Genomic DNA, 13,459 nt, shown 5'->3' on the forward strand with positions numbered 1-13,459 from the left:
AGAGAGTTGAATATTGAACAAATAGTGTTGACTGTTGACAAAAGAAAGATATTTGCCCATTCATCAGAAAATCAAACAAACATAATAGCCTAACACAGAAATATGACACAGCTTTGCCTACATAAGCTAACAGTACTGTACAGAAATTACAAGCATACTTCCATCCTCCCCTCCCTATAAATTTAACAGTTGAGACTCCTTTACAGAATCAAATTAATCTCAAAGCCCCCAAGTTTCTTTTGCCATGTATCAGATATCTGAATAGACCACGAGCCAGTCGGTTTCTGCCACGACTGAAGGATCAGTTTGATCAACTTTAGGCATGCCTGTTTCTGCAGTTAAAGCTTAACTTCTGCAATATTAATTAACTAGACATATAAATAGGTCATCATTTACTTATTTGGCAGTTGTTTTATCTTTGGTTTCAAGCACAGACCCCTCTCTAAGTGCTGCTTGTGCCTCATTGTCGCTACCAAGTGCAACAAATGCAGCAGCTTGCAGATAAGATGCAATATGCCAGATAGGTGATATTACTTGAGCTTGAACAGCATCATTTAGGGCTTCTTGCGGCATCTCACATGCAAGATATGACAAACTACGACGTGCAAAAATTGTCGGGGAAAGCACGGCTCCAGCAGCGATGAACTGCAAGTGAACAAACAGAGGTTATCTGGATGTGCCAAGACTTCCAAAATGAGAACATTCATTCCCACATTGACAATCTTCTCACACTTTTTTTAGTCTGAAGTGAACAAAGATATGGACAATAGGCAAGAAGATGTTCCCAAAAGTTTCTACTCTTCCTGATTTGTATGACACATAATCATTAGCAATTGCTTATGAAAATATAAATACCATCAAAATTTTCCCTCCAATATGAGGATAATTACAAATTAAACCATGTGTTTTCAAAATGGTTTCAAAGACTCCAATGGTTTGCAAAGGACTAGAATCAATCTTTTGTTAAATTCTACCTTTTTTTCTCTGCTGAATTGGTACATGTAACATATTCTACGTGTATCATGCATATTAGTTCATCAAAACTAGTGGGTAAAAGGGGTATAACTTACATGTTTCGAAAATTACAAGGGTGTTAGAAACCATTTCTAAAACACAGGGGGTGTGTACTTTACAAAATAGGCAAACCCAAAGGTGTAATTTGCAAACTGGGAATTATAACTTTAAACTTAACTCAGGATTTTCCTTCAGTTGCTTAGTTGATTTGGGCACTTTGTGGCCTCTATGGATAACAATCAGCTGTTTGAACCAGTTCTAGTATTTCATTTGCCCATAGAACACTAATTTCTACCCCCCTTCTATCTCCTTGTTATCCTATATTCTCCTTTTTTACAGCACTTCTACCAAACTGAAGCCCCTTTTTTGAAAGTCTTAAAACCATAGGAATGAATTTCCAGCTACATGTATGGTAAACAAAAAATTCCAAGCAGAAATAAAACATTTCAGACCTGCGTATAGCAATCGATTGCCGCTCTGAAGTCCTTATGCCGAAAAGCAAGATCTCCATTTTTCTTTGAACTCAATGTTTCCTGCATCTGATTGGTCCACATCTGGAAAGATAGCTGCGTCCAAGCCACAATCAAAATTAGCCGCAGGAACCTAAGACTCAGGGAAATGGTACCTCTAATTTCCATAATTAAAGATACAGTACAGTAATTAAAGTTTATAGCTTTATCGTATGAGAGACTATTTTATGTATGCAGTCAAACGTGGGAAGTTCATTACAAAACTCCAAATGAAGTGGACTTCAAAGTTGTCCGAGAAGACCTCATATGTCATAGATTTCACAATGAGAAGTTCAATTATGTGATTACAAGAACAACAAGCAAATATCATTTGAGTGATTGTGAATAAATGTCCCACGGATATGATATGTACAGAACCGACCTCAGTTGCTGAACCCTCATCATCTTTGTAGTTAAGCTTCTCCAAAATCTCGTGAATGACAGTCAAATCCATTCTTAAGCAAGCTTCACCAAGTGGTGTAAGAGGTAAATCTGAAGCACTATGTGCTACGCCCAATAATTCATGAGAGGGAACCTGCAGAACAAATAAAGATAAGAAACCAGTATTGGAGGATGTCTCTTCTCTAGCAAGCTATGAATTGAATAATATAAAAGACGTTGCTACTGCACCGGAGCATAAAAAACTATAAATCTTCACTACTGAAATGGCAAGAAAAATAAAAATATACCTCAGCTTCCGTCTGAAGAGGAGTTAAAGAAGAAACTAATGATTTTGGATTAGGACGCTCTCGAGGCTCATACTGCAAACAACGAGAAGCTAATCGCACTAATTCAGTCCCCTCATCATTTGAAAATTGTCCTTCCAAACAAGAATCTGTCAGCATTTGAAGATTTCTGTCCCTTATTAGGTCAAGAGCCTAAAAGTTATAGAACAGAACATTAGCAGAGAAATTTTTTGGTACAGTACCTGATTCAATAGTGCAGCTTATTATTCGATTTCTCTAATATGCACCTTTTATTCTATATACAAATATAATGGATGAATGCACGTACGTGTCTTTGAGTTTCTTTGATATATTTAAAGAGTTGCTACTAGTATTGCAAAAGAGAGAGGGAAGGAATCAATGAACAGACTTCAATAATTTCATAGCATGATTAAAGAGTTTGATAAGAAATAAGACTTACGTGACTCGGTGGAATATGTTTTCCACTGAGGAGGTCAAGCAATAGAGTGCCAAAGCTGTACATAACACTTTCTGGAGTAACTCTTCCTACGATAAAATGAGATGATGATTTTCAATCTATCACACTATGCATAGGAGTAACTATGGAAACCAAGAGTAGAGAGTTGAGACAAATTTTCTTGCATAGATGTTGAAATTGGAATAAAATGAAACAGGACTTCAAAATCAGAGGGCTGATATACCTTTTCATAAAAGACCAAGCATACACGAGAGGTATCTTTAATAAAATATGATTTCACTGAAGAAAAAAGTTCCATGCTGACAGAACTACATACGCTTAACTACCATGCCCATGTTCAAAGTGACAACATAAACATACCTCCATTGGCATCTTTACAGAGTATAGGTAATTTAGAGGTATGGGCACCCATCTTATTTATCACACATGAATGCTTCAGATCAGTTGAGCAATAATAATCTGGCCTAATGAATAGTGTTTAATGGGTGCACCTGTTTTGAGATACTCAGGAGGACAAAATGCCAAATTTGTACTGTAGCTTTTACCATCTCTGCTGTTTTTCATCATACCAAAGCATGAAAGTCTAGGGTTTCCATCCTGAGAGAAGATGTGAACATTTTACACAAAACCACCAGGTACGTCACCTCAGAAAAATAAGGGGAAGACAAAAGTTTGTACAACTTAAAGATGCTCACATCATCAAAAACAACTCTATAGGCATTGAGATCATGATATAGGGCACGCCCTTTACTTGTACAATACTCCAAAGCTTGTGCAATATATAAGGCCACTCTTAACCGCATGCTCCACTTCAGAGGTTGAGAATCCCCTGAGTAAGTACCCTATTAAACTTCACTATAAAATAGTGACCTGCTATATGATAATACAACAGGAGAGGAAGGAGATATATGGAAAGCAAATAAGAAATAAAGCCATGTCTTTTGACATTATCAGATGTTAAGTCTTTCAGCACTTTAGGGTGTAGAAATTCTGTGAGAATGTCACAACCTTACTTCTAAGTTCTACCAAGAATGGTTATAAAGCAGCAGCACTCCATTTTGGGGATTGGCCCAAAGACCAACAAAGAATACTAAAAACAAAATAATAGGAATGAAGGATGACAGAGGAAAAGGCAAAAATGAATTCGTTCGCATTCACAACCTTTAACCATGGGAATTTACAACTTGTGTTAATTAACATGCAACCCAGTTCCATGCTGGAAAAGCAAATAAATGCAGAGTATCATAGAAAGGAAAAGCAACTCAAAGAGACCAGAGTATAAGTGATTCTACTAAACTTACAATGAAACAAGTGTTTTGCCAATGTCTCATTTGGCATATATTCTGCAATTAGTAACCTCTTGTCACCTTCACAGCAACAACCTAGCAAATTTGCCAATCTAAGATTTCGGAGCTGACCTACATTCTTAGCTTCTTCCTGAAATCGAAGGAAGTAACATTTGAAAGAGTATAAAAGAGTTACCATTAGAGAAAATAAAAGGCTAAATACATGGGTCTCAAAATACGAAATAAAAATTCCTTATTTAGTAAGCATCTATCTAAATCAGGTTATCCAATATTATTATAACTCAAGAACACAGATGTTATACAACCAGATCCAGTATCCTTCAGATCTGTCAAATCATAGGATGAAATGTATAGAACATCCTTAATAGATTAAATTATTTACACACTTCTAACACATTGTTATAAAACTTAATCTTGCATTCTCATTTTAACTCTTAGTATTGAATTAATCTAGCATTTATTTGTGCCATTTACAATTTACAGAAAACCTAATCAAGACTATAGCATGTTTTTGCATGTAATCAGAATGAAAGATATAACAGTTTGCCATGCTGGTACTAATATTCCTAAATATAAGTTTACCAGAAATTGCCTAGCATCTGGCCAAGCTGATCTGTTGAACCGTTTGACAGCAATCCGTTTTTGATTCTCAAGCTTCCCCTTATAAACAACATTTGGAGCCTTTTCCCCATGTTCTGAAACTATGTTCTCAACAGCAAATCCAGATGTAGCTATCCTTAGTTGGTCAATGGTGAATTCGCGAAATGCAGGTATGTCAAGATCACTATTCCATTCATTTTCTGCAACAGCAAAAGTTCTAATATAGAAATTGCTTTCTGAAATGTGGTCGCACATACACATCCAACCAGAGCAGCAAATTTCACTTACCAACATCCTGGATATCAGGAACAGGTTTGTTATGATCTAAAGTCCAACAGCACCCAGAGAATTTTGAACACCCACAACCCATCCTGCTCGAACACACCAAAATTCTCTAATCAACAGAATCGAGCACAGTTGGAAACCTCCATCCAGCTTCCCATTCCAATCCAAATTCGTCCTTCCACCAAAGGATAACTATCACACATAATATACAAAGAATTATTTATTTTAAGGTAACAATTAAGATATCCATGACAAAGCTCAAATCAGCTCGAACATAGTAATAGGTATGTTGAAAACTTAACCAGAAGGCTAATTGAGGTCCTATAAAGTATAAACTGTAAATATGCCAGAATGATATATGAAATATTGGTAAGAAAGACGGATGCAATTAATGAATCCCAGAGATAGATAGAGACTGTCACAGTAAGACAATTTAAACCTTTGCTGAGAAACAAGATTCTCATACCAACAATATACTGGAGTAATAGAATGATCAAAAAGTGGATCGGGATAAGCTGTATTCGACACATTCCAGCATTTGAACCCAAAAAAAGCAAAGATGAGCAAAAATTCTCATCTGGGTTAACTTGACAACAACCCCAAAAAAAGCACTTTCCCTTTTTATCTCATTTTTGCATCAAAATGAAGTTGAGACTACTGGATGATATAGCATGAGGAGAAGCAAGAGTACGTGCGTGCTTTAGCCTACCCAATAAGCCACTTGAACAAATCAAAGTTCACAAAAAAGTAAAAGAACTTGACGCGAAAACTAAGCAGCCCCAAAAAGAAAGACAACGCTATAAAAAAAAAGTGCCCAGTCAAAAGAGAATCAAGCTAAACAATTCCTCACCCTTGAATCATTCGAAAAATAGAGAGATGAAAGTCAGAAGACTTGCAAGTCTCCCCTCTCAAGCTTACTTTGTATGCAAAGACTGAGAATTCGAACTAAAGGAAGGGTCGCCCGAGATCTTAACGTGCATCTACAGCTCCCCCCCTCTCTCTCTCTCTCTCAATCAAGGGGAAATTTGACAGCTTTGAGATTCGGATTAGAGGGATAAAATAAAAATAGAAAATGTAAAAATTAAATAATTTATAGATATTCTTTCCCGAATCTTTTTCGACAATCGCTTTCTTCATTGCTCGCTGTAAGCCTGTAACCCTGTGTGGGTTTGGTCCACCATCCTCCCTTTAACCCACCGACATGACCACCCCCGAATTTGGCATTTTTATTCGAAACAAATTCGAGTGTTCTAATTCTACAACCATTTCAGCAGAAAGTGATTAGATGTAAATCACTCCTTTTTTTGGTTCTATCATTTTGGGAATGTTTTGTCTACCAAGAAGTGATTACTCAACGATTAATATTTACTTAATGCGTTGTGCAGTTGCAGTGTAGGTAAAAATGGGAGCAGTTACTTGGAAAATTTGGAACTGGAACCTTCATTCAGCCAAGCATGGTTGAGAGCGATACCTCTAGGGCCGTGAACTCTCCAATTCGGACCATCCTGATGCCATCTCTCACCTTGGTCCAACTCCAAACTTGTTCCATTTTCCCCATAATCAACTTTTCCAGACACATTTGAAATGTGGGTCGCATCCCAAATCTACAAATTTTAAGCTTAGGTTTGTGTGTAGAAGGTTCAGAAAACTGTGCTGTTTATGGTCAGAATTAGACAGCTTGAATATAAAAACCTATGTGAAACCAGGATGATCCAGCTTCTCCTCGTCAAAGACTACGTCTCGTTACAATTCAGCTAGTTAATTTGAATATAACTTAAATCGTTAAGATATATATACGATTAAAAGAAAAAATATTGATCCATCTCCACAGTTAGTAAATCTTGGAATCCAATTAATAAGGTTTGTCTATCCATTATTATGATCTTCGAGCTTCTAACATTGCGCAACTCTATTCAATCTTGGTCTAGATTATCTAAGGAGTGTCAAATATTAACAAAAGGTATACACGCGTGTGTACTCTTGATTTGACTTTTCTAAATCTTTTATGCTTTGGTCTCTACTTTAGACCCTAACTTGATTTGAATTTTGTTCACTGACGTCCTTCTTACTTTTGAGTCTTATCGTTCTCCATAGAGTTAATGAGAATCAATGTAAGTTCAATAAAAACACGTATACAAATACAATAGTTATTAGAAAGTATATTATGTGAGAGATTAAGTATAAAGTGTTTAGCTAATCGAGTATGGTTTAGAGGATAAACTTAAAAAATTTCGACTTCTTTAAAAAAAATCATATGCTTCAATTCTCACCCTATGCAACAAAAGTGAATTTCGTAAGCTTAAATTCATGTGATCGATAAGATGTGTTAACTTTTTTTAGTATAGTGAAAATTCGAACTTACAATATTTTGACTGGAGATATATGATTTTTGAGATATGTTTCAGTTAAATTTGTAAACTTATAATTTTAAATAAACATCTTACATACTAAATATAAGCTTCATTTCTTAATTATGGGTTACAAAAATCTAATTTGTGGGTTAAGATGCCTCCACGTGTTGTCGTAAATCTATATATATCTTTTCATAGTTTCAATTCAAAAATTATATGGTGATTTTTAAAAAAGTTAGAGTTGACTTCTCCATGTTTATTCATAAATAATTTTTATTTTCAAAACACATTGTTTATTGATTAATTCATATATTATGTTAGTAATTGACTTTGTAGAGTAATTGAATAAAGTCAAGTTGTAATATCTTTTAGTAGGCACGAAGTTCCATCCATGATCATAAAATAATTTTAACTTATGGAAGAGATAATGTATTAAAAGAATCCAAAGTAAAATTATAAGTAAGTTACGTTTAATCTAATTTTTCTAAATTTTGTTTAATATAATTTGTAAAAAATATAGTAAACAATACATTTATATATAGTTTAAACTAAATTAATATTATATTTTGGCCAATAAACTTTTAAGTTTATTCTATGGGTTTTTTTTACAAATAAATATATTTTATGTTAGTTTTTTATCCTTTCAAAATTATATTGTTTATCATAAATTCTTTAAGGAGATATAACAAGTTAACCTTTGACTGTTTGAGCAAGGCTCGAACTTTAAAAAGAAAAAAAAATTAATCCCTTATATTTTAACAATTTTAAATTTAGTAATTCATTATTGGTAAATATTAAAATTGACCGATCTATATAACATAATACTTAATGAATTGGTCAAAATTTTAAAGAAAGAAAAGTGTCATATAATAGAGAAAACTTTATAATTCACCCACCAAGTTTCTGAAAAATCAATAGAAATTTTGAGTTTTCTTTCAGGAGCACTTGCAAATATGGCAAAAAATTTTAGTAAAATAAGCAAAATAGCAACTACATTTAGTTTTTTCAAAAATAACATTTTTTTCCAAGAAAACGGAGGTTTAATTGTAAAATTACAAATTCACCCTTTAATATATCTTATATATATCTGTAATATATCTGACCACTGATATATATCTCTGATATACCACTGATATAATAATGATATACAATTGATTTACTTCTGATATAACTATGATATCTACTGATTTTCAAAAAATAAAAAACTATAATATCTAATGAACTTCTAACATGTCTTACCATTGATGTACGTATAATAATCATTGATTTACCACGCTGATACAATACATATATATGTTATATATATTTGATATGTCTCTAATATACCACTGATATAACTATGGTATCTACGTATATAACTTCTTATATGATTATATGGTTTACCACTAATACAACATTGATATATACTTAATATGCTTCTAATTTACCACTTATATACCTCTGATATAACCATTATATCTACTAATATAACTATGATATGTGTGTTGATATCATACTATTACATCCAATATTTTTTTCAGATGAAAACAATGATGCAATATCTTTTATTTTTTACTTTTTATTTTTGAAATATAAAGTTATTATATAAAAGGTCGATGCACGTCCAAAAAGGCAAGTTAAATTTTTGATATACTTTATAAATTTAAACAGTTGATATCCCTTATATTTAGTATCTAATTAATATTAATATTGAATAAATAGTAGTGATATAATAATCAACATTATTGATATATTAGTATATTAGTCAACAAATTGAAATAATAAACTAGAATTTAAACAGCTGATATACCACTAAAAATTAAACATTTGATATACCTTATATTTAGTATATCAGTTGCAAATATATTTAGTATATCATAAATTAGAAGTACATCAAATATATATATATTATATGTATAATACGTACATTTGATGTATATCAGTGATATATCTGATAATGTATATCATGATACATCTTATACGAATGTATATCGGAAGTATATCAGAGTTACATTGGATGTACATTAAATATAGATTTGATGTATATCATATATAAATTTGATGTATATTATATATAAATATATATGGGATGTATATCAGATATAGATATACATCAGATATATATCAGATATCATAAGGGTAAAATTGAAATAATAAAAATTCCGAAAATAAAAATTCAAATATTTTGCTATATTTGAAATTTTGAAAAGTTGTTAACATTTTTTGAAATACATAGAATATTTTTGCTACCTATTACAATTATCCTTTCTTTTATTGATGGTGTTTTTTCTCATCTAAAATTGTTCTAATTCACTAAATATTATGACATATATATTTATCTTTAACTAATATTAACATTTATCATTGGTAAATGATTAAATTGGAAATTATTTTGATTAAACTTCCAAACATTAGCGACTAACGTAAGTCTAAACAAAAATATTAGAAAGTTTTAAGGATCAGCATGAAACGAATTTATAAACATTTTAAAACAATTAAGGACGAAAATAAAATAATGGGTCACATATCGATAAATTAAAAAAAAAAAATTGGGGCATAAATTGGAATCGGACCAAACTCTATCCACTTCTGAGCCCAACTTGTAACCGAAACACCGCTGAGAAAGTCCATCATCGTCGTCTCGATCCAATCCAATTGGGAAGCGCGCCCGCGCCCCGAAAGTCTTAATCACAATCGTATGATCATCCACATTCCTGCACTTTTAAACTCCGACGAACAGATAAGCCGGCCACACAGCGCGCGCGCTTGCGAGAGGAATCGAAAATGGCGCTTAAAGTGTATGCAGATCGAATGTCACAGCCATCTCGCGCCGTGCTGATCTTCTGCAAGTAAATCTCTTGCCTCTGCCTTGAATTTTGCTTGCCCTCTTAATCTTTTTACCTTTTATGAATTGCGACTACTTCATCCGCTTCTGGGATGTTTGAAACTTCTGTTCGTTCAATGGCGTTTAGGGTTAATGGGATTGATTTTGAGGAGGTGCTGGTTGCCTTAGCCAAACGCCAACAATTTACTCCCGAATTCAAAGGTGGGTCAACGGAGACGGTTGGGCGGACACACCCATATGAGTATATACGGATGTAATTGATTTTAGCGTCGTTGTGGATTCGAATACACAGAACAGTCAAGTCTGTGGATGTAATACTTGTAGAGTGACGATTAAGCGTTGCTGATTGGTTGAAGAACGGAAGCATAATTTTCCATGAATTACTTCTTCTATTTTTCCTCTGTTGAACTACGTCTTCAATCTCTAATGGACTTTCGGATTTTTGCTTGTAGAGGTCAACCCAATGGCTAAGGTTCCCGTCATTGTCGATGGAAGATTTAAGCTGTTCGAGAGGTAACGAAGATTTATCTTGAATATTTTGCTAGATATTGTGATCACACAAGAGCCAGGAGAATTTTCTCCTGTTTGCAACTTTATTCCTTCTTTTTAAGGGAAGCGCGGGAAATGATAGACTGAACCAAAAACTTGTTATCTTTTGAACTTGCAGAATTTAAGTAAAATTTGCGTTCAACTCGTCCATCTTACTCGTTTACCTAAATTATTTTCAAGATTTATGCTTGCACTTGTGGATCCTTTGTTTTTAAAATCTACGTTGACATTCATCTCTTCAAGTTGCAATTTTTTGAAAATTTGCAATGAAATTTGAATTAATAAAGCATATATTAATTTCTTTTAAGATGTCTTTTCCCTATCATTTCACTATAGTTTGGTATGACAGTAGTTAGAGAGATCTCTGCAATTATGGCAGCCGTATATTTTATTTTCTGTAATTTTTTCCCTTCTCAAACTTGCTTTGCTATCAAAGACTGTGCTTTTAGTTCCTACTCATTTATTTATTTTTGAAAAGTAGTTCCTCTTCATTTGTGAACCAATTTAGTTTTTCATTGTCTTTATTGACACATACAATTATATCTAGATTATCACAGCATTTATTGCAACTTTCCTATTGTAAGCCACAGGCACGCTTCCCAAATTTTGATATAATTATTTTGTTATTTTTAATATGTGCACGGTTTCATTTTCTTTTGGCAGCCATGCTATTCTTATCTATCTTTCTTGTGCGTTTCCTGGTGTGGCAGATCATTGGTAAGCGGTTGCTCATTTCTCGCTATTGTTTTGCAGCTCTGTCTATTAATACAGGTTCCTTCAGAATTTGTCAGAGACTTACTTTGCTATAGCATGCAAAATTTTAGTGGATGTTCTTTTCGTACGTTTTTATTTTCCTACTCTAGTGACCAGCAAAAGGAAGGACTGATAGATCTGATTTTTGTTATTATTTGGTTCCATGGCTCTTTTCTTGCTTTGAGTTTGGATCTTATGCTTAGAAGAACCCGGATTGAGTTTAGTACTTAGTTGGACCTAACAACTTAGTTCTCTACAGCACTGCCGAGTTATTGCCGATTGCAGTAAATTGAAACAAATATAATCTTCTTTGAATGGTTATCTGTGGGTTATAACTATAAATTCATTGCACTGTCTATGTATATATCTTTATCACCCATGATTGTAACTTGTAAGCTTAAGCAATTTTATTTTTTGATAGGTTCAGGTCTTATAACAGAATTTCTGTTCATGTTGCTAGGTATCCAGCTGATCTTTTCAGGAGGGCTAAAATTAACTCAGTACTGGATTGGCATCATTCTAACTTACGTTCTGGTGCAGGTATTTTACTCTCTAAAGACGTTCCTTCTTTCTGGTAATTCTAAATGCATTCCAACTCATAGTACTTGTTTCATATTTACATAGATAAGAGAGAAATCTGGCACTGGTTTCATCTTTTCAGACGAGCAATGACTTCTTCTACCCTTGTTCTTGATCTTTTTCAGCTCCTTTTGTATTGCATACTGTTCTAGCACCTTTGGTTGGCCGTACTCTGGATCCTCAAGCAGCTGCTGAAGCGGAGGTGATTTTATCCAAATCACTTTCGAAAATAGAGTCGTTTTGGCTGAAGGGGAATGGGAAGTTCTTGCTGGGTGGCTTAAGACCATCCATAGCTGATCTTAGCCTGGTTTGTGAAATTATGCAACTCGAGGTACACACTGCACAAATGCTTCTTATTGCTTTTTGAGATCACTTGAATACACACAAGAATAACCAATTACATTTGGTCTTCACATCATCATTGTTTTCTGGAGAGATTATTAAACAAACCAGAGGGATGCACTTGCATTAGACAGCTGAGCCAGCGCTCTAGTTCTTTTCCTTCCTTTTTCATCAAGTAGATCAAAAAGAAGTTGATTCAAAACTTTGGTATATCTTTTAAAGTGCTTATAGAGGACTAAGAGCGTTCTTTTAAAATTCGGTAGTATTCAGTTAAAATTTTAAAGAGTGCTTTTAATCAATTAAAAGTACTTTTAAAATTTTCAATAATCAAAATTTTAAAAAATTCAAATCAGATAAAAAGTAGTTAAAATGCTTCACGAAAATGCTTATGTTTCACTTAAAAATAGGCATCCCAAACTCACCTTATCATGTTTCACTTAAAATGCTTCTCCATAGTTTTTGTTTTTGAGTGGTTCCAACTAAAGGGCATGTTGAATGATACAGGTCTTGGATGAGAAGGATCATAACCGTATTCTGGGTCCGCACCAGAAAGTGCGGGAGTGGATCGAGAATACCAAAAATGCTACAAACCCACATTTCGACGAGGTTCATAAGGTTCTTTACAAACTCAAGGCAACCATTCAAAAGCAGCGCTCAGAGAAACTGACTTCAAAGATGTGAAGTTTTTGCTGCTATCAGCTTTTTGCAATTGAATAAATGTCATGTAGAAAAGCTGTGAAGATAAGCTTCACTGTAAGTATTCTGTGTTACTTTTGATAAATAGTTAAGAACTCGCTGTGGTTCTTGTAACATCCCTCAGTTTCAATAATAGACTCATTTATACATCATAAACTATTCCCGTTTCTTTTTTCTTGGACATTATGGATCAAGAACTCTTAATTTCATATATGAAGGTCAAATCCTTCCCATTATTGTCCGACTGTCGAGAGATGAAAATTTTAGAAAGGTTGTGGAGATGAAAATTAGAGAAAGCAATCAGAGAGACATGTTAGGAAAATTTTAGACAGGAAAGTTAGAGAGGAACAGTAGAGTGAAAAAGAGGAAAAGAGGAAAAGAGAAGTTAGAGAGAGTGAAAAGAAAAGTAGGAGAGAGAAGGGAGAGTTAGAGAGAATATGTTAAAGAGAGAATCATAGAGAATGTGAGAGCTTTGAATGAATTATC

General features: G+C 33.7%; 2 protein-coding genes across 6 annotated transcripts; one reads left to right on the forward strand and one right to left on the reverse strand.

The window, feature by feature from the left end:
* Positions 1-27: 27 nt before the first annotated feature.
* LOC111008093 (serine/threonine-protein kinase BSK7) lies at positions 28-5,926 on the reverse strand. Of its 4 annotated transcripts, none has more exons than XM_022280674.2 (11): positions 5,798-5,926; positions 4,883-5,071; positions 4,577-4,794; positions 3,989-4,124; positions 3,383-3,516; positions 3,179-3,284; positions 2,670-2,755; positions 2,213-2,401; positions 1,906-2,058; positions 1,467-1,580; positions 28-645 (listed from the first exon to the last, which is right to left on the reverse strand). In XM_022280674.2, the coding sequence occupies exons 2-11, from the start codon at positions 4,962-4,964 to the stop codon at positions 397-399; spliced, it is 1,467 nt and encodes a 488-aa protein (XP_022136366.2). In that variant the 5' UTR covers positions 4,965-5,071; positions 5,798-5,926; the 3' UTR covers positions 28-396. The 4 variants fall into 4 exon arrangements, with proteins under 4 accessions (XP_022136366.2, XP_087974524.1, XP_022136364.2 ...); XM_088118398.1 differs by having other exon boundaries at positions 1,467-1,568; positions 5,730-5,921; XM_022280672.2 differs by having other exon boundaries at positions 5,730-5,919.
* Positions 5,927-9,808: 3,882 nt separating this feature from the next.
* GSTT1 (glutathione S-transferase THETA 1) lies at positions 9,809-13,132 on the forward strand. Of its 2 annotated transcripts, none has more exons than XM_022280855.2 (7): positions 9,809-10,058; positions 10,182-10,255; positions 10,507-10,567; positions 11,267-11,320; positions 11,817-11,896; positions 12,061-12,266; positions 12,782-13,132. In XM_022280855.2, the coding sequence occupies exons 1-7, from the start codon at positions 9,994-9,996 to the stop codon at positions 12,956-12,958; spliced, it is 717 nt and encodes a 238-aa protein (XP_022136547.1). In that variant the 5' UTR covers positions 9,809-9,993; the 3' UTR covers positions 12,959-13,132. The 2 variants fall into 2 exon arrangements, with proteins under 2 accessions (XP_022136547.1, XP_087974915.1); XM_088118789.1 differs by having other exon boundaries at positions 9,989-10,058; positions 11,817-11,930.
* The last annotated feature ends 327 nt before the right edge of the window (positions 13,133-13,459 follow it).

This window comes from Momordica charantia (assembly GCF_013281855.1).
Source record: "Momordica charantia cultivar OHB3-1 chromosome 10 unlocalized genomic scaffold, Mcharantia_2.0 BLBB01000010.1, whole genome shotgun sequence".
Classification (NCBI taxonomy): Eukaryota; Viridiplantae; Streptophyta; class Magnoliopsida; order Cucurbitales; family Cucurbitaceae; genus Momordica; species Momordica charantia.